The 18,897-nt window shown below is 39.2% G+C and overlaps 1 protein-coding gene and 2 non-coding genes across 3 annotated transcripts; all 3 read right to left on the bottom strand.

The window, feature by feature from the left end:
* Window positions 1–2,665: 2,665 nt before the first annotated feature.
* On the bottom strand, window positions 2,666–18,504 carry SRGN (serglycin). The gene is made up of 3 exons (XM_027530619.1): window positions 18,337–18,504; window positions 8,767–8,914; window positions 2,666–3,555 (listed from the first exon to the last, which is right to left on the bottom strand). The coding sequence occupies exons 1-3, from the start codon at window positions 18,407–18,409 to the stop codon at window positions 3,324–3,326; spliced, it is 453 nt and encodes a 150-aa protein (XP_027386420.1). The 5' UTR covers window positions 18,410–18,504; the 3' UTR covers window positions 2,666–3,323.
* LOC113885650 lies at window positions 7,016–7,085 on the bottom strand. Its single transcript, XR_003509300.1, has one exon. It is a non-coding gene; the product is annotated as a small nucleolar RNA U2-30 (small nucleolar RNA).
* On the bottom strand, window positions 7,210–7,289 carry LOC113885652. The gene has a single exon (XR_003509302.1). It is a non-coding gene; the product is annotated as a small nucleolar RNA U2-19 (small nucleolar RNA).
* Window positions 18,505–18,897: the final 393 nt, after the last annotated feature.

Here is an 18,897-nt window from a genome sequence, read left to right as displayed (position 1 = left end):
CCTGGCCTCTATTATTTTGGGATGCCCATCATTCCCACTGCTATTAGTGAGCCCAATTCTCTAACAACCTTCTACCATCAACTCTGCTCTGTAAGGGGAGAGCTACCAATGATAGTTCAGAGATGTTGTCCCTCTTGGCAGCATATTCTTCATTGCTTTGACTTTCCTACAGAACCAAGCCATTTGGTAGGTTTTTAGAGCTTACACAATCTGTCCATTCTAGCATGCTCACTTCCTTAAAATTTTGACCACTTTTCCACTGTCTGCCATAGTAGTTTTAGCATTTCTACTTAAGGTGAGCTTTTACTTTCTCCAGGCTTCTAAAGGCCCTTCTAGAGTATCTCAACACTTTCTCCCAGGGTTCTTACCAGGATGATTAAACCTGTTTCCTGGATGAGTACTTCTGTTGCAAGAATGGGGACCCTTTCAGGGCCTGAGAGTAGGCTCTTGGCTAACACTCAGAAATGAATTGTCTGAGGAGAACACATGCTGACAAAGAGACTTTATTGGCAAGGGACACCTGGGCAGAGAACAGCAGGATAAGGGAAACTAGAACTGTTCTGCCATGTGGCTCACAGTCTCAGGTTTTATGGTAATGGAGTAAGTTTCCGAGTTGTCTCTGGCCAATCATTCTGACTCAGGGTCCTTTCTGGTGCTGCACACATTACTCAGCCAAGATGGATTCTAGTGAGAAAGATCCTGGGAGATTGGTAAGACATACTGACTTGTGTCTCCTCTCCCTTTTGACCTTTCCCAAATCCTTCCAGTTGGTGGTAGCTTGTCAGTTCCACATTCCTTGCTTGGACCGCCTGTTGTTAACCACTGGTAACTCATACAAGTTAACTGTTGTTAATCACCTGTAACTCATACGAGTGTTAATACTGAGTTGCTTGAACAGGGTAGGGCAGTTTTGGTCAGTAATTCCCCTAACACTTCTGTATTGGTGAACACTTCCTTATCCAACTTTATGATTTGTCTCCATCCCTTGATCTAGCACTCTTGGAATTAAGTTGGGCTTCCCTAGTTGCTCAGAGGTAAAGAATTTGCCTGCCAATGCAGTTCAATCCCTGGGCTGGGAAGATTTCCTGAGAAGGAAATGGCAACCTACTCCAGTATTCTTGCCTGGGAAATTCCATGGACAGAGGAGCCTGATGGGCTATAGTCTATGGGATCACAAAATAGTCAGACATGACTTAGTGACCAAACAACAATAGAGTTAAGTCTCATAGACACTCTCTTGGCTTCTGAGGTGCATAACAACTAAGTTCTGTAGAACCTTCACCTTTCCTCCTTGCCAGGCCCAACACTCTCCTGTTGGTTTATAATGTAACTTTAGTTATGGATCTGTTGGCTAGGCAGGGAGGTGGGGCAGACCTTGAGGGAGAGTGCATATGGCCTTAAAGGGCATAGGCCTCTTAACCATCTTCAAGCCAGAGGAAAGAATTAATTTTTAAGGAGTGAGCCTATTCTATAAAACCAAAGGGTTTGAAGAAGTTTAGGGGTTCAAATTCTGAATGTATCGACCCAGATACATTTATACCCAGATGCCCTCATTTCTGACGTCCAGTACTTTCCAAATCAGGGTCCTGATGTTGTATAACAGACTTGGTTAGATTGGCACCTTAACATTCTTGAACTCTTCTATTCTTCTGATTATATCCTGGACCTGGGCCTCAACTTTTCCAGCCCTCCCACTGCAGAAGAGAGTTTCTTAATATGCTGCTGAGGAGACCCATTGGTTTTCACAGTTAGTCTTTAATTAATCATCCTTGATCTTTCATTAATTATCTCCAGCAAGAGCTACCTAATGCCATCATCTTTATAATTACTGCTTCTCCATATTCTCAGATGTTTCATATACTGCACCCTGGTGCACTTCCTTCCACTGCTACACCATCTCAGTTCACCATCAGTGCAAGTCTGAATAATTGCAACGCTCTCTTGTGTGTTTTCTGAACTTACAGCCAGGGATAGGGTCCTTGTTACCAGCCAAGACGGTAGGTGATCCAGCTGCAAAATCTCATTTTAGCAACTGCTTTCTCCCCATCCTAGCACCAACTTTCTCAGGTTGGAATCTCCATGGAAGAAACATTGGTATGAAAACTAGTGTGCATAAAGTTTCTAAGGGAGCTCTCTCGGGGGGACACAAGGAAGCAAGACTAAGTAAAAGAAGAAACCGAGCTACAAAGCAGTCCCAACAAAGCCTTAGCCAAATCCTCAGGGAATTCTGAATCTGTGATTTCCCTGCCAAGTTGTTCCAAGTTCAGGGGAGGAATCTGGTATCCCACATGGACCAGGCATTGGGTGAAGGCTTCTGTGGGAAGTGGTGTGGCCTTAGACAAGGTGCATCTCTTCCACAGAGGTTAAGTTCAATAAGATATCAGTTCTGAAGAGGGGCTCCGGATAGTGCAGGATCCATGACAGGCTTTTCAAAACTAGGGGGAACAGGGATGGGTACAGTATAGCCTTCAAGAAGAGGAAGTGTTTGGACAAGAATAACCCTCTTTCTATATAATGATTGTTTTCTTCATCTGCTAGTTAATAGGATTTGATTCTAGTTATAAAATGTGGTCTCACTGTAAAGTAAATTTACACTTGATGAGAATCTAGAAACATTTAAACAAAAATAATCCTTTCATGAACAAAAGAGAGCCCAGACAGCATAACCCTTTGATAATACTTCTGCTTTAATAGACTGTTTGCACATATATAGATATCCAGGGGAAAAGGTAATGCAACATGAAGTATTGAGAACACAACTGTGCTTTAATTTAGGTGTTGAGTTTCTAAATGTGGCAGCAATCACACTTCTAAGCAAGCAATGTCCACTAGCTCGCAAACACATTTGATGGTGATATTAGAACAGTAAACTTCATACTGTAAAACATGTTAAATACCTCTTCTGTACATTCATGGTATGTTGTGTCTGTGTCTTTTCACAAAAAAGAGGCATCTCTAGATTTTGTAATCAGAGTCAGCTTCATGAAGACTTAGATATGAAATAGTGCTTCTCAATTAGTTTCTCCAACTAATTTTTTTAAAAACACTATAATTTATTCTTTAAAGCAAATTTATAGATATGGAGAGTCTAGCTAATTTCATAGTGATGTTGTTGAATATGATACATAAGAAATGCAGGTATTTTCCAGGACAACAGGATAGATAAGGGAGGCTTTAAGAATCCATGAGAAAAAAAAGATGATAAAACTTACTTCCCTTTCAGATGTTTTAAGTTTTCTAAAAAGCTTTTTGTCCTCAAATTAATCATTTAACCATGGTATACAAAATACATCGCCTGGTGTGAAGATGGGAAACCCTCTCTTTTATATAGTAAAATCCTCTTCTGGTCCATCCTGCCCCAAGTCCTGGTTGTATGAGGGCACATTTCTCTTCCTAGATCTAAAGGTGTAATAAAAAGCATCGTTTTCTTCTACTGGTTGGTATTCCTGTTCTATTTCATTTAGGAAGCCACTTCCAGATTCTGCTCCAGAACCTGATCCTGAGATGTCCTCAGAAAGAGGGAAGACTTCATTCAAATTCTTGGAATTCATCAGTCTGAAGTAAGACAGAAAAAAAGAGGGAAAAAAACCATTAAAGTTTGAGACATAAAAAGATAATCATGAAACATTTTTTAAGGTAAGAAAGTAAATGTAGTGACTCAGTTGCTGAAATTAGAAGTTAAAAGTTTCCAGTTATTTAATGATTTGAAACAAAAAAATAAGTCAGCCTTTCCACATGTTTGCATACACTTAGTGTAACTAACGGAGAAGGCGATGGCACCCCACTCCAGTACTCTTGCCTGGAGAATCCCATGGATGGAGGAGCCTGGTGGGCTGCAGTCCATGGGGTCGCTAAGAATCAGACATGACTGAGCGACCTCACTTTCACTCTTCACTTTCATGCATTGGAGAAGGAAATGGCAAGCCACTCCAGTGTTCTTGCCTGGAGAATCCCAGGGACGGGGGAGCCTGGTGGGCTGCCGTCTATGGGGTCACACAGAGTCAGACACGACTGAAGCGACTTAGCATAGCATAGTGTAACTAACTCATTGCCTTTATCAGTTCCACATCTGCTCATTGCAGATGGATACAAAATGCTATCACTAACATGGCAATCCTATATTTGGAATTTCTTTCTTTTGTTTTTTAACAGAAACGTTCCCATTTTTATACTTTCTCCCACTCAATAGATAGATGATATTTTTCCTAATTTAAAATTTCTACAAAACTTCTAATAACTTCACAGTACTTCAACAAAGCTCACTCTTAGGTAATTCTTTGTAACAAGTCAAGAATTATATATACCAACATGTTAACAATTCAGTTTGTGTGTGCTCAGTCGCTCAGTTACGTCCAACTCTTTGTGACCCTGTGGACTGTAGTCCTCCAGGCTTCTCTGTTCATGAGGATTCTCCAGGCAAGAATACTCCATCAGGGGATCTTCCCAACCCAGGGATCAAACCCAGGTCTCCTGCATTGCAGGTGGATTCTCTACAGACTGAGCCACCAGGGAATCCCAGTTTAAATGTTTACCAAGTTTTAAATTCCCTCAGAATTTTTGCCAGTGTGAAGGAAAATAAAAAAGAACTTAAATTGGGAATTCCCTAGTGGTTCAGTGGTTAGGACTCCAAGCTTTCACTGCTGAGAGCTCAGGTTTGATATCTGGTCAGGTAACTTGGATCCCACATGCCAAGCAGCCAAAAAATAAAAAGAGAAAAAGAAAAAAAGTAAGTGCTTCCACCAAGCACTCTGGGTAGAAGGTAGAACCAGAAGGGGTTGAGGAGAGGAGAGGGGTGACAGTAAGCAGAGAAAGGGACAACAGCTGGAGAGGAAGCAGAATCAAAGAGAAGATTTTACCTAAAAGTAGGTGATACTAGAGAGTGTCTGCAGATTAATGCTGGCTTCAGAGGGTGGACTGCAGAATTAAAGTCCTGGAGAAGGTGCATCAGATAAGATACCCAGCACAAGGAAGGTGGCCTTCAAAGCTGCCACAGTCAGAGTCCAATCAGGAAACTTAATCTAAATATTTAAGACAGGGAATTGCTTACACATGAGATGGAAAAGAAGGAAAGCCAAATAGGGAACAGTGAGGAACTCCAGAGATGAGCAACAGCAAGAAAACACTGCTCTCCCTGGGCTAGAAGGACAGTAGACGAAGTGGTACTACCTAAGCCCAGGGACCAAGAGCACTGGTGGAAGCTGAAGTCATGTATGAGATATTAGCCTTGCCAGAGGTGCCACCAAGGCAGGAATGAGAAGAAACAGACTTCTCTCTCCCTGCCACCCATGCTGAGCAGTCTCCCTTCTGGGCATCCCATTGGCCAAACTCAGCCACAGATCTGGGAGTATGAGAAATGCAGATCACAGGGATCAGCCCTCATCCCTCCACCCAATACAGAGCAGGGATGGGGAAGGAGAAGAAATGCATCTGAGAGCAAAAGAGTCCAAGACTGACACAGAAGGAGAGGCTGTGCATCCATAGTGACAGGAGTTTCAGAACAGGAAGGAAAGTTACTGGCCGAGAAAAGGGAAGATTATACAGATGTTTAAAAAACTATTTAAAGGTTATATTCTATTTATACCTATTATAAAATATTGACCATATTCCCTGTTGTATATAATACATCTTTGTAGATTGTTTTATTCATAGTATTTTGTACCTCTTAATCCCTTGCCCCTATCTTGCCCCTCCCCACTTTCCTGTCCCCATTGGTAACCACTGGTTTGTGCTCTATATCTGTGTACCTCTTTTTTGTTATATTCATGAATTTGTTTTATTTTTTTAGATTCCACATATAAGTAATATGCAGTATTTGTCTTTCTCTGGCTTATTTCACTAAGCATAATACCCTCCAAGTCCATCCATGTTGTTACAAATGGGAAAAATATCTTGGATTTTTATGGCTGAGTAGTATTCCAATGTGTGTGTCCGTGTGTGTGTGTGTGTGTGTGTGTGTGTGTGTGTATCACATCGTCTTCATCCATTCATCTTGTTGATGGGCACTTAGGTTGCTTCCACATCTTGGCTATCGTAAATAATGCTGCTGTGAACATTGGGATACATATATCTTTTCAAATTAGTATTTTCATTTCCTTTGGACAAATATCTAAGAATGCAATTGCAGGAGTATATGGCAACTCCATTTCTAGTTTTCGGAGTTTTCTACAATGATTGCATCAATTTACATTCCCACTAACAGTGTACAGGAGTTCTCTTTTCCTACATCATCACCAACATTTGTTAATTGTGGTCTTTTCGGTGGCAGCCTTTCTGACAGGTGTGAGGTGATATTTTGTGTGGGTTTTAGTTGCGTTTCTCTGGTGATTAGTGATGTTGAGCATCTTTTCATGTGCTTGTTGCCCATTCTTCTTTGGGAAAATGTCTGTTCAGATCTTCTGCCCACTTTTCAGGTTGTTTGTTGAGTCATGTGAGCTGTTTACATATTTTAGATATTAACCCCTTATCAGTCATATCATTTGTAAATATTTTCTCCCATTTCAGTAGGTCATCTCTTTGTTTTGTCAATGGTTCCTTTGCTGTGCTAAATCTTATATTTTTAGTTAGGTCCCATTTGCTTACTTTTGCTTCTGTTTCCTTTGCCATAAGACACAGATCCAAAAAAAATATTGCTACAATTTATGTCAAAGAGTGTGGAAGATTATGGAGATTTGAGGAGGGAAGAAATAGTATAAAATAGCTGTTTTGGAGGATTTAGGTTATTCCTCTAATATTTTAGATTAAATGAATTAGTATTGAAATCCATGACTTAAAATAATGGAGGAAGTTGTAACATCAGGTTCAAACTTTGTGCTGGAGAATTAAAACAGAAGCACAGGGTTGCAGAGTTGTATTGTGAGGATGGTGATGATATAATTTCAGTGATGAAGGGGGTTGCCAGCATCCCCAAAGTGGTTACCATCCCCAGCATCCCCAGGCTTACCTGGTTTGGGCACAATGACTTATGTGGCTTTAAGAAGGGTGATTTTCTTTTATTTATTATTTTTTTCTTTAATTTAGAGCTCAGATCAAGTGTAGAAATCTTTATAGTTATAAAGGTCTGTAGTAAAACCTTTTCGTCATTGCTCAGAAATGATCAGCCTTTTATACTCACACACCTGCAGCCAATTCTCACTCACTCACCTGTAAGTCCTCAGTTATCCATTGTTAGTTTTACACACATGTACACCTTATTTTAAATTATTCTTTGCTTCTCAGAACTACAGAGATCATATGTCAGGTAGACTAGGAGATCTTCAGATGCTCAGATTTGGGTATTTTCATCATTGATCCACTTCATTTTTTTAAAAAAGATTTATTTATTGGCCGTGCTGGGTCTTTGTTGCTGTGAGTGGGCTTTCTCTACTGGCAGTGAGCAGAAAACCACTCTCTTGGGCTATTCTCTAGTTGCCGTGTGCAGGCTTCTCACTTCAGTGGCCTCTCTTATTGCAAAGCACAGGCTCTAGAGCACATGGGCTCAGTAGTTGTCGCTGACAGGCTTAGTTGCTCTGCGGCATGTGGGATCTCAGTTCCTGGACTAGGGATTGAACCCGTGTCCCCTGCATTGGCAGGAGGATTCTTACTGGACCACCAGGGAAGTCCCAGGAGAGTGATTTTCTATTTAAGCCTGAATATTAAAACTTTTATGATAATTCTTTTCATAATATATCTTTGCCACATGTAATTTTGATATTCAGTGAAATAATGGGCTCTAATACAATTTTTTGTTACTTACGAATTCCTATTGGATCCTTTTTGCAAGTATAAGGCAGGTTTTATTTGATCAAGAAGAGGTATGGCTTTCTTTTTTATGAGTGACGGGGACTTATTCTTCCTTCCCCTAATTTCTTTTTTTTTTTTATCACTGCTATCTAAACAGAACATTTTTATTACCCCTCAAAAATTCTGTACCTAATGGCAGTCACCAGAGAAGGCAATGGCACCCCACTCCAGTACTCTTGCCTGGAAAATCCCATGGGCGGAGGAGTCTCGTGGGCTGCAGTCCATGGGGTCGCTAAGAGTCGGACACACTGAGCGACTTCACTTTCACTTTTCCCTTTCGTGCATTGGAGAAGGAAATGGCAACCCACTCCAGTATTCTTGCCTGGAGAATCCCAGGGACGGGGGAGCCTGGTGGGCTGCCGTCTATGGGGTCGCACAGAGTCAGACATGACTGAAGTGACTTAGCAGCAGTAATGGCAGTCACTCTTTATTCCTCCCTCCCCCACAGTCCTTGACAAACACTCTATTTTCTGTGGGTTTTGCCTATTTCTGTACACCTCATATAAATGGAATCATATAATATGTGGCTTTTTATGTCTGGTTCCCTTTACTTTGCATAATGTTTTCCAGATTCAGCCATGTTGCAGCATTTATCAGTACTTCTTTCTTATGGTCAAATAATATTATACTTTATGTATATGTCACATTTTGTTTATCCATTCAGGTGATAGACTTGTACTGGATTTTAATATATAATATGCTCTATTTACATTAATAAAATAATGTTCAATTATTTTCAATACCTATTGGTGAAAAGTATTCAATTTTTGTTTCTGCCACCAGAAAAAGACCTTGCGAAAGTGTGAGTCATGTATTCTTGTGCATCTCATATACCAGTAAGTACACTACAGTTTTACCCTGTACTATGCAGTGAAAACTGAACCATGGAAGCAAGAGCCTAAAGAAAACACTCTGGGCAACCCTTCTACCTCCATGCCAAGATCTCAACAGAGGTTGACAAAAGTAAAATCAAGAAAGTCCACTTACGGGGAAATGTCAGTCCTTGGAGGCGGGATTCTGCTGGATTCACCTCGAAGTATATCAAACGCTGTTCCCTTTTCTTCAATGCAGTTTGCAGAATTACTATCAGGACTGTCAGGATTGCACTGGTACCCGGCTCTCTGCACGGGAGAACCTGCCCAAACAAGGAAACCGCATGGTCAATAAGTATCTCTTACACAGCTTCTAATCACTCTTTCCCTAAGAAATTTTTAATTAAATAGATTTTAAATTTGGTAGGTAAGGTGTGGACAGGTTTTATGACCTAATATAACAGGAGCACCCACTGTTTCCCAGCCCTTTATACATAGTTTATGCTTCTCACACTACATCTGTGCAAAGTGGCCTAGAGTTTCACATTAGAATAGGCTTTGGCAGTTAGCTGCCTTTGCTACTGGTGACCTGTGAAACCTTCACTTCCCCAAGTACCCACCAGAAAACTCAGGTACTAAGAGTATCTCTTTTTAATAAGCTGGTCACAAAAATTAACTGAGAAAATGCATGTAAAGATCTTAACATAGTGCCAGGCACACAGTAAATAAACACCTAATAATATTAACTATTATTGTCTCTGTACTATTATTTCCATTTTATACAAAGGAAAACTGAGGCTGCACAGGTACTAAGCACCCAGAATTCAACCTTCTATCTGACCCCGAAGTCTGCCTCTTCTGATAGAGAGGAGTCAAATTATGTTCAGAAAGGTTAAGAAATGTACCAAATAGTCCTGAGATATTACAGAACCCTAATTCTTTGGGGCCATGTGGTATTCTTGAGAATGAAAAGCAGATTAAAAACATAACCTCTTTCTTTGGCCTCACATCTAGTCAGAGATTTCAAAAGTCGAGGCTCTTCTGTTCACCAAAGCTGGGCTTTCACAGCCTCTTTTAATTTCTACATAAAGGCTCCATATCCTGTGTTAAGAGGTTATATAGGAGATCGCTTATTAATTTACAAAATAAATTTTATTCCTCAGTTTAGCAAGGATGGAGCCCTGGTGGTGAGAAATACTTCACTACCCTGCCGAAGGATCGTCTCCTCCCCAACCTCAAGTACATATTTGATTCACACAAGTACAGCTAATCATCACCTAACATGAAGGAGCACATCTAAAACTCCTGAAAAGCAGAAAAGGAGATTTTGTTAGGGGCACCACAGACTAAAGCTACCTTGTCCTGGCCAAGCACCATCGTAACCACTTGCTCAAGTTATCTATCATACAATAGGAGGTCCTGGTAAAGAATGCAGACTAACAAGCTACCACGTGGAAGCATTTAGGAAAGGTCAAAAAGAAAGAGGAGACGACAGTCCATATGTCCTACAAACCTCCCAGAATCCTCCTCACTAGAATCCATCTTAACTGAGTGATGTGCATGCTACCAGGAAAGACCCTGAGTCAGAATAACTAGCCAGAGACAACCTGAAAACTAACCACATTACCCAAAACCTGAGACTGCGAATTACATGGAAAAGCAGTTCTCCTGGGTGCCCTACCCTGCTGCTCTCTGCCCAGGTGTCCCTTCCCAATAAAGTCTCTTGCTTTCTCAGTACATGTGTCTTCTTGGACAATTTATTTCTGAGTGTTAGACAAGAATCCACTCTTAGGCCGTGGAAGGGGTCCCACTTCCTGCAAGAGTTTGAAAGCCCAGTACATTATTGCTCTGTACAGATTGAGATGCAATTGATAACACATATTTAAGAAAACAAAATAAAATGAAGAACAGTGTTGTGGATAATCACTGCAATATTTTTTGCAGTACCAAAGACTATAAAATTAAATGTTAATGAATTAAGGTGCAGCCTACAATACTATGCAGCTATTAAAATAATGTGGCAGTTCTCTGGGTACTGATATATAATAATCTCCAAGTGTGTGTGTATACATAGTACATATATGTATATGTATGTGTGTGTGTGTGTGTACATATATATATTTTTTTGGCCATGCTATGTGACTTGCAAGAATTTAGTTCCCCGAACAGAGATTTGAACATGTCCTCAGTAGTTAAAGCATGGAGTCTTAACCACTGGACTTCGAGGGAACTCCCTGCAAGGTTAAAAAAAGTAAAGAACACTATGCATTGTGTGTTACCATTTGTGTGTGTTGTGGTTTTTTGGAATTTATTTACATACAAGCTTACATGCACAGAACACCTCTTAAAAGATACCCAACAAACTGATCATGTTAGTGGAGGGAATTGGTGGCTAGAAGAGAGTGGAAGGAAGAACACTGACTTTTCACTGCATATCCTTTTGAACTTTTAGATTCTTGAGTTATACTTATGTATTATCTTTCAAAATTAATTATTTTTATTTTTAATAGCTTTATTAAGGTGGATTTGACATTCAACAGCTGTGCATATTTAAAGTGTACAATCTAATGTTTCGACAAGTGGATACAGCACACCACAATCAAGGGTATGAACATATCCAACATCCCCCAGAGTTTTCTTGTGCCCCTCTGTGATCCTGCCCTTCTCCCTCCCTTCTCCTGACTCCCCCCAAACCCCCTCAATCATCAGTCTGCTTTCTGTCATTATAAATTAGTTTGCATTTTCTAGATTTTATGTAAATGGACTCATACAGCTACTTGTCAAAAGTTTTCCGACTTTAACTCTGGGTCTAGAGGGCTGTCTACCTTTTATAGTACTCTCTCCTAAAAGTGGAGAGTTTATTTAGATATTCCTTAAAACTTTGAAAAATGTAGCAAACAAAGAAAAAAAAATTACTCCTAATCTCATTACCCAAACCCCTAGAGACTATAAATTTTAGAGTTTTCTTTCCTTCTGGGTGTCAGTATTTCTCAGAAAGTATGCACAAGTTGTTTCCCTTCTCAACTATCAGAGGTTGAAAAGGGGAGCCTCTACCAAGGTCAAATTCACTTTATATCTAAATGGGATGGCCAAGGACTTTGTTCCTAAAAGACTGCAGACCCACAGAATTTTGCAAAATGTTCTTTCCTTATGAACCTCTATTATGTCTATTTATACTCAACTTTGTCCTAGTTAATATTTCTGATTAATTTTATAAATATAGCTTTATTAGGTTTCATTAAGATATACATATATATGGAGGGGAACATATAAAGAATTCATGATGCTGTTCAATAAAATAGGAAAACTAACTAACTAAATAACTAATCAAAACAAGAGAAAACTCTGAGATTAATTATGAGGCATTAATATGAGAGAATATTAACCAAATGGAAAAAAAGTAGTAGCTATGGAAAAGACTACATAGCATCATAGGAAAATTTATATTAAAAAATGAGTTAAAAATAGCAGAATGCCATTCTATGCATAACAGTTGTTAATACAACTACATATATAGATATGGGGGATGGGAGGAAATACACAGAAATAGCTGTAGTGGTAGGCTCTGGTGATTTTTTTCTCACTTTGTTTTCTAAATCACTGTAATAAACAATATTCTTTTAAAATATAAACAAAGCAAAGACTCTAATGTAGAAATGTTCTCCCATTGTTTTTCTTCTTTCTTTCTGTCTTGCTTTCATTTTTTTCTTTCTTTTAGGACTACTACTCTGTTGTACTCTTTCCCATATTTCCTGATTATATAGCTTACAAATTTCTGGTCTGGGACACTAGTCATCCAGAATGGCTTAGCTTTGTCACCGCTTAGAGGCTGAAGGTAAGGTTGCCAGATGACATCACAATGGCCAACCCTTACTAGCTATATAACTGTAACCTCCCTGTACCTCAGTTTCCTCACCCATAAAATGTGGACAGTAATAGATGTCATAATAAGATACAAATATTAGGTTCTTAGAACAGTACCTGGCACCATGGTCAGAGCTCTTTAAATGCTAGTTTCTGTGATGAAGAGGATGACAACGACCTATTGACCTATCTCTGATAGAGATAAACCAAATTTAAATTCCTGTCCCACCATTGAGCACCTCTCTGATTCTCAATTTCTCATCTTTGAAATGGGAATGATAGTATCCCAAAGAGTTCCTGGTAGCTCAGCTGGTAAAGAATCCACCTGCAATGCAGGAGACTCAGGTTTGATTCCTGGGTTGGGAAGATCTACTGGAGAAGGGATAGGCTACCCACACCAGTATTCTTGGGCTTCCCTGGTGGCTCAGCTGGTAAAGAAATTGCCTGAAGTGCAAGAGACCTCGGTTTTATCCCTGGGTCGGGAAGATCCCCTGGAGAAGGGAAAGGCTACCCACTCCAGTATTCTGGCCTGGAGAATTCCATGGCCTGACTGTATAGTTTATGGGGTCGCAAAGAGTCAGACAGGACTGAGCAGCTTTCATTTTCAAAGAGTTCCAGTTTAAACAAGATAGAAGTAGGTGACACATCTAGCACAAGCCTTTGTGTATGGTAGGTATTTAATACATTTTAGCTCTTTCTCCCTCTCTGATTCTTTCTTGAAGAACTTTGCCATCTAATGAATTGCTGCTTAGAAGCTTCATCATGTGAAGTCGGGTGAAAATTCAACGTCTCCTCCAGCAGAGGGCAATGTCTTCACACCCTATGCCATCTAGACCACTGCAGTCCAGTAGAAACAAGAGGAACCATCTGTACATGTATGAAATTTTCAATATTAGGACAGTCATATTTTAAAAAGTAAAAAAGAAATAAGTGACCTTAATTTTAAAACATTTTGCTTAAACCAACATATCCAACAAACAATGTAAGTTGTTAATGGATATTTTACACTTTTTTTCATACTAGGATTTTAAATCGGGTGTGCGTTTTGCACTTATACCAGGTCTGTTTGGACTTGCCACATTTAACACATTTCAAGTGCTTAGTAGCCACACAAGGCTCCTGGCCAGCATTTTGGATAGAGCAGGTCTAGACATTCTCCTCTACTGCCAATGATGACTGAGTATCACACCAACAAAGTGCCTGCATAGACAGGAAGTTAAACACAAAAGTAAAACTAATAGTTTACGAAGAAGAATCCAAGTGAAAGAGTGTATCTTTTCACTAGCTAAAAAAACACAACTTTGATAAATTAGAAAACTAAAATACAAATTCTTTCTAGAGTTTGGCATCTTAGCTTTTAAAATTTATAACAAGCCTCTTTTTTTGAGAGATAGAATGTGAAAATTCTCTTTAAGGCGAGACATTTCTTTCCAACTTTTATTATTATTAGCTGCACGGCACAGCACGTAGGATCTTAATTCCCTGACCAGGGATCGAACCCATGCCCCCTGCACTGGAAGTGTGGAGTCTTAACCACTGGACTGCCAGGGAAGTCCCCAAGAGGGATTTCCTTTTTTGGGTAATGAAAATGTTCTAAAATTGACTATAGTGATGGCTGCACATATCTGTGAATATACTAAAAAACCATTGATGTACACTTTAAATGGGTGAATTGTATGGTATATGAACTCTGTCTCAATAAAGATGTTCCAAAATTTATAAGAAATCAAAAGGAGAAGTCCATCTTCTCCAAAAAAATGTTTATCTAATTTGAGATTGGGGCTTCCCTGGTGGTTCAGCAGTAAGGAATCCTACAATGCAGGAGACACAGGTTTGATCCCTGGGTCAGAAAGATCCTCTGGAGAAGGAAATGACTACCCACTCCAGTATTCTTGCCTGGGAAATCCTATGGACAGAGGAGCCTGGCAGACTACAGTCCATGGGGTCACAAAGGATCAGACACGACTTAGCGACTAAACAACTTGAGACTGATGATTTTACTTCATTTGTTTTAATTTTAAAAAGTTTTATTGGTATTTAACATATTTAACCCGGCACACAATTCACTCTTCTAATATGTACATTTCAGTGGGGGTTTTTTTAGCATGTTCATAGGTATGTGCACAAATTTAAAACAATTTTATCATCACAGAGAAATCCTCTGTCCTTTAGCTATCCAACTCCTGTATCTTATGTGTCTCATCCCTAAGTAACCAGTAATCAATCTACTTTTTGTCTCTGTATTTTTTACCAAATTAGACATTTTATATAAATAAAACAATATGAGGTGGGTTTCTTTTTAAGTATGACTGGCCTATAACACTATATTTGTTTCAGATGCATAACATAGTGATCCTCCATTATTACACATTACAAAATGATTAACACAGACTGGGGATCTTAAATCTGCTTTAAAATAAAGAACATGGTTACAGATACCAAGTTCCTGATATATTTATTCAAGAGTGTTGGCAGGATGTGAAAATTCGACAGTTCCAACCCCGCAATGTGTGGGAGTATCTTGATTCTCTTCTGCTTGAGAGAAGTGTCTTGTGATTACCGTAATTTAAAACATAAGAGGAAACATGCTCATGGACAGAAAAATGATCTTCCTAAGAGGTCCCACTTACAGGTCTCCTAGTTAATTCTGTAGTGGATGCAAGGAAGAAGAATGTTTTTTATTTGGAATCACTTCCCTCACTGCCTACCCCTGTCCTTTCTCTCTGTGTCTCTGTCTTCATCTCATACACAGAGTCTACTAGTTCTACTTTAGCAAAACACTGTCTATGAATAAATATTACCATTTATAAAAATAAACCTCTGACACTGGGCAAATAACTTACCCCAGTAATCTCTCTGGATCTTTTTACATTGTAGTATCAATATTTCCCCAACGTCATCACAGTTTACTAATTTCCTATTCTTAATGGAGACTTGCTGCGGGTTTGTTAGAAAAACTTTAAAATTGCCATGTTAGGGGAGAAAAAAGACCATTTTCATTCATTGTTTAGTGGCATCCAAACAGACACCACTATCTAAGTTGGAGCTGCTTCCTCCTGGCCAATCAGCTCACCCTTGTGTGTTTTTTTGACAAGCTATAAAAAGTTCCAAGTTTACTTTCAATTTCTCCCTCTCTGTCCCTCAACTCAGTGGTTTTTGTAGTAAGAGCTGTAGTCAAAGCAAGGTTGTTTTAAATAAAGACAATCGCTACTCCACCTAGGAAACAGCTAAATTGCCGTAGAAAGTTAATTTGCACTTGAAATCAGGTGACCAGCTCTGCCATTAATTAGTTGTAATGGGTCTAGGGCAAGTCTCACGCATTTTTTGCAAGAGGTTGATGTAAAGAGGAAATGAGATAATGAATCTAAGATCCAGTTTTCGTCTCTATAAATTGGTATTAATTCCTCCTCACAGGGAATGTGATGACCATTTACCTGAGAATGGATGCTAAATCACTTTACAATTGAACAGCAGTGAACACTGGTGGGATCAATATTATTGTGAACTCAGAGGCAGTGTAGAGTGGACATAGGGTCTGGCAATGACCCCCTGGCTACACCTGCTCATGGATTTTCCATTTTCCTTCTTTATGGGCATCTTTGAAAAAGAGAGTTAATAAAAGAATTTGGGATTCACAGGCCTCATCAGTAATCTCCTGGAGCTCTACATTAAATTGATTAGCCATCTGTCCTCTCCAGGGTCTCCCACACCTTGCCAAACTTCCGACTCTTTGCACTTGATAGATGGACTTTTATAGCATGTTTTTATTTCAGCTTCACTTATAGTCACTGATGTGGACTGAATTGTGTCACTCCAACTCAATGTACTGAAGTGCTAACCCCTAATACCTCAGAATAGGACTGTATTTGGAGATAGGGACTTAAAAGAGATAGTTGAGATATAATGAGTTTACATGGGTGAGCCCTAATCCAGTATGGCTGTTGTCCTTATAAGAAAAGGAGATCAGGACACAGAAACACACAAAGGACCATGTGAAGACAGAGATAAGATGGCTATCTACAAGCCAAGGAGAAAATCTTCAGGATGAAACTAACCCAGCCGACACTTTGATCTTGAACTTCTAGTCTCCAGAACTGTAAGGAATAAATTCCTGTTGTTTAAGCCACCCAGCCTGTGGTACTTTGTTATGGCAGCCCTAGCAAACTAATACAGTAACCTGAGATGTTTCGTTTCAGTAAAAACAAGCCAAAAGCCTAGTGGAATTGATCATTCCGTCAAATCAATGGGTTAAGAAAAAAAAGTATTTTTAAGTGGGGAAAGAGGGCTACAGAATCATATCTGGCATCACATAGAATATTATGAAATAGAGACCTCTTCGCAGCCTTGAGTTGATGTCACGCGTGCTCGCACGCACACACACACACACACAGAGCCAGTGGGTGGGCGTCTATTTCCCTTCTTATTCAAATGTAGGCACAAACCGTTAATTCCAATACCAACTGCACTTCTCCTTTGGAAACTCCCTAGTTTTTCAGTCTATTCATTCTCATTTTTGGTTCCCTTCCCAACACAGAGCAAAACGTACCTAGTGATGGCATAAATATTAGTATTTTATAAAATTTTATAACGGTTTCTTCACTACTTTCTGGAAAATACCTATTATACAAAGAACACTTTTGTTTTTAGTTTTCCCTATTGAATCTTAGTGGGAAATGTGACATTTCTGGGAGATTTTGAAGATGTAAAGATTCATCAAGCTCTGGTCAGAGTAGACCCAACACCAACAGGTCACTCAGGTCTGTTCTACAAACACGGACTTGACTGCCTGGATCTTGTCAGAACACATTAGGGAATTATTTCATTGGCTGAAGGTTTTCCCTGAAAGATCGGAGTAAAGCCTGTTCCTTACAATCGACAATGTTTTATCCTTTAAAAAAATAAATAGATTAATGGAAAGGTTTCATCAACATTATTTGCTGGTTTTTCTTCAACAATTGTATAACAAGAAGAAAGTGATTTTATAAATTTCCAATATATAATGAATGTATCTGAGGTTATGTGTACAATTTCATTTCCACCAGAAGTAAAAACAAGACAACTAGAAGTCACCTCGAAGAAACGTATCTAGATGTGTGCATCACTGTGACTCAATATTTCCTTTACGATGCGGAGGAACTTAGTGTTTTTCTACTATAAATTCTCCCTTCTACTTATCAGGCCATGACTATAATCCCTTATTTACCAAAGGAGAAGAAACTGTGTTTTTCTTACAAACTGATCATTTTCATTTTCTTAGTCATTAAAGGTTTTTAAGTTGTTTCATTCTGACTAAACAATCCTAAAAGATAGACCTAACAAGAATTTTCCAAATATGCTGTTTCTCTGAGCAACGACACAATTACTAAAATTCTTTGGCCTTTCTTTAAAATCTGAGAGGGTATTCATTAGCTGTGTCTAAACGTAATTGAATTTTCACTTAGAACCAGGTTTTTAAAAGAGAAAATACAAGTAAATTTACTCTGATTTTAAAAATAGTATTTCCCAGTGTCAAAATAATTATAACATCACTAATTATTAAAACTTGGGATAGATGTGGGCACTTAGAGGTTAAACCATTTTCTCTATTCCTTTCTTGAACCTTTAAAAATTTGTAGGCCATTTTCACCTGACAATAAAATAATACATTTCAATCATTTTAAGAACTTACAAGGCCGTAGCTGCCTCAGAGTTTAACTTTTTTTTTTTGGTACCAAACTTAACCAACTTCACTCTAAGGAGTTCAGCTACCCCAAATTCTTTTTTTTTTTCTCGGCCTACTTTCCCATAATATACTATATTCTATGCCTTAGAGTGACTATAATCATTTGTGTGGACCCTGGGGCATACAAGATTATAAGGTGACAAGATTACTGGGTCTTACCTTGAACTGAAGATGAAAACAGGATGAAGGCAAGAGCCAGAACAAGCCTAGCGCACTGGAGGAGCACCTGCATGGTGACCAACTTGCTTCAGCTCCACCACTCACACACCAACCTCACAGCAGGGAAGTGTAGCCGGGTGCTCTCTGTCCCTTTTTGAAAAGGTTCCAAAACCTCAAACCCTGCCCAGAACACACGTCACAGTTTCCTGAACAAATAGAAAGAGATCCACATCAACCCCAGAAAGATTTAGAAAAAAAAGAAAAAGGCAGTTTCATACCCGTTATGAAACTGCAGTGAACTCTCCCCAGGTCTGCTTTCTCAAAAGTTTTGTTGTTTGACACTTGCCTGTTAGAAATTGTTTCCCACTGAAACAGTAGAATCAGCATTCAGGACACTTTGTTTTTTCTTTCTTCAGGTAACAATCTAAACACAAGTTTGCTAGCCCACTGCACAGCTGATGAGATAAGAGAGTTGGATGTTGCCTTTTCATCACTGAGGCCCTTCAAAGTAAAATATTCTTGATTTTATTTTTCATCAGGGGTAGCATAACTCACAGAGCC

Source organism: Bos indicus x Bos taurus, chromosome 28 (genome assembly GCF_003369695.1).
Source record: "Bos indicus x Bos taurus breed Angus x Brahman F1 hybrid chromosome 28, Bos_hybrid_MaternalHap_v2.0, whole genome shotgun sequence".
Classification (NCBI taxonomy): Eukaryota; Metazoa; Chordata; class Mammalia; order Artiodactyla; family Bovidae; genus Bos; species Bos indicus x Bos taurus.
The sequence above is the reverse complement of the archived record's forward strand: the minus strand, read 5'-3'. Positions and strand labels throughout refer to the sequence as shown.

Coding starts and splice junctions, on each gene's coding strand:
- SRGN (XM_027530619.1), bottom strand. CDS start 18,409: ATGCAGGTGCTCCTCCAGTGCGCTAGGCTTGTTCTGGCTCTTGCCTTC. Junction 8,915..18,336: donor GTTTTCATCTTCAGTTCAAG/GTAAGACCCAGT, acceptor TTGTTTGGGCAG/GTTCTCCCGTGCAGAGAGCC. Junction 3,556..8,766: donor CCAAGGACTGACATTTCCCC/GTAAGTGGACTT, acceptor GTCTTACTTCAG/ACTGATGAATTCCAAGAATT.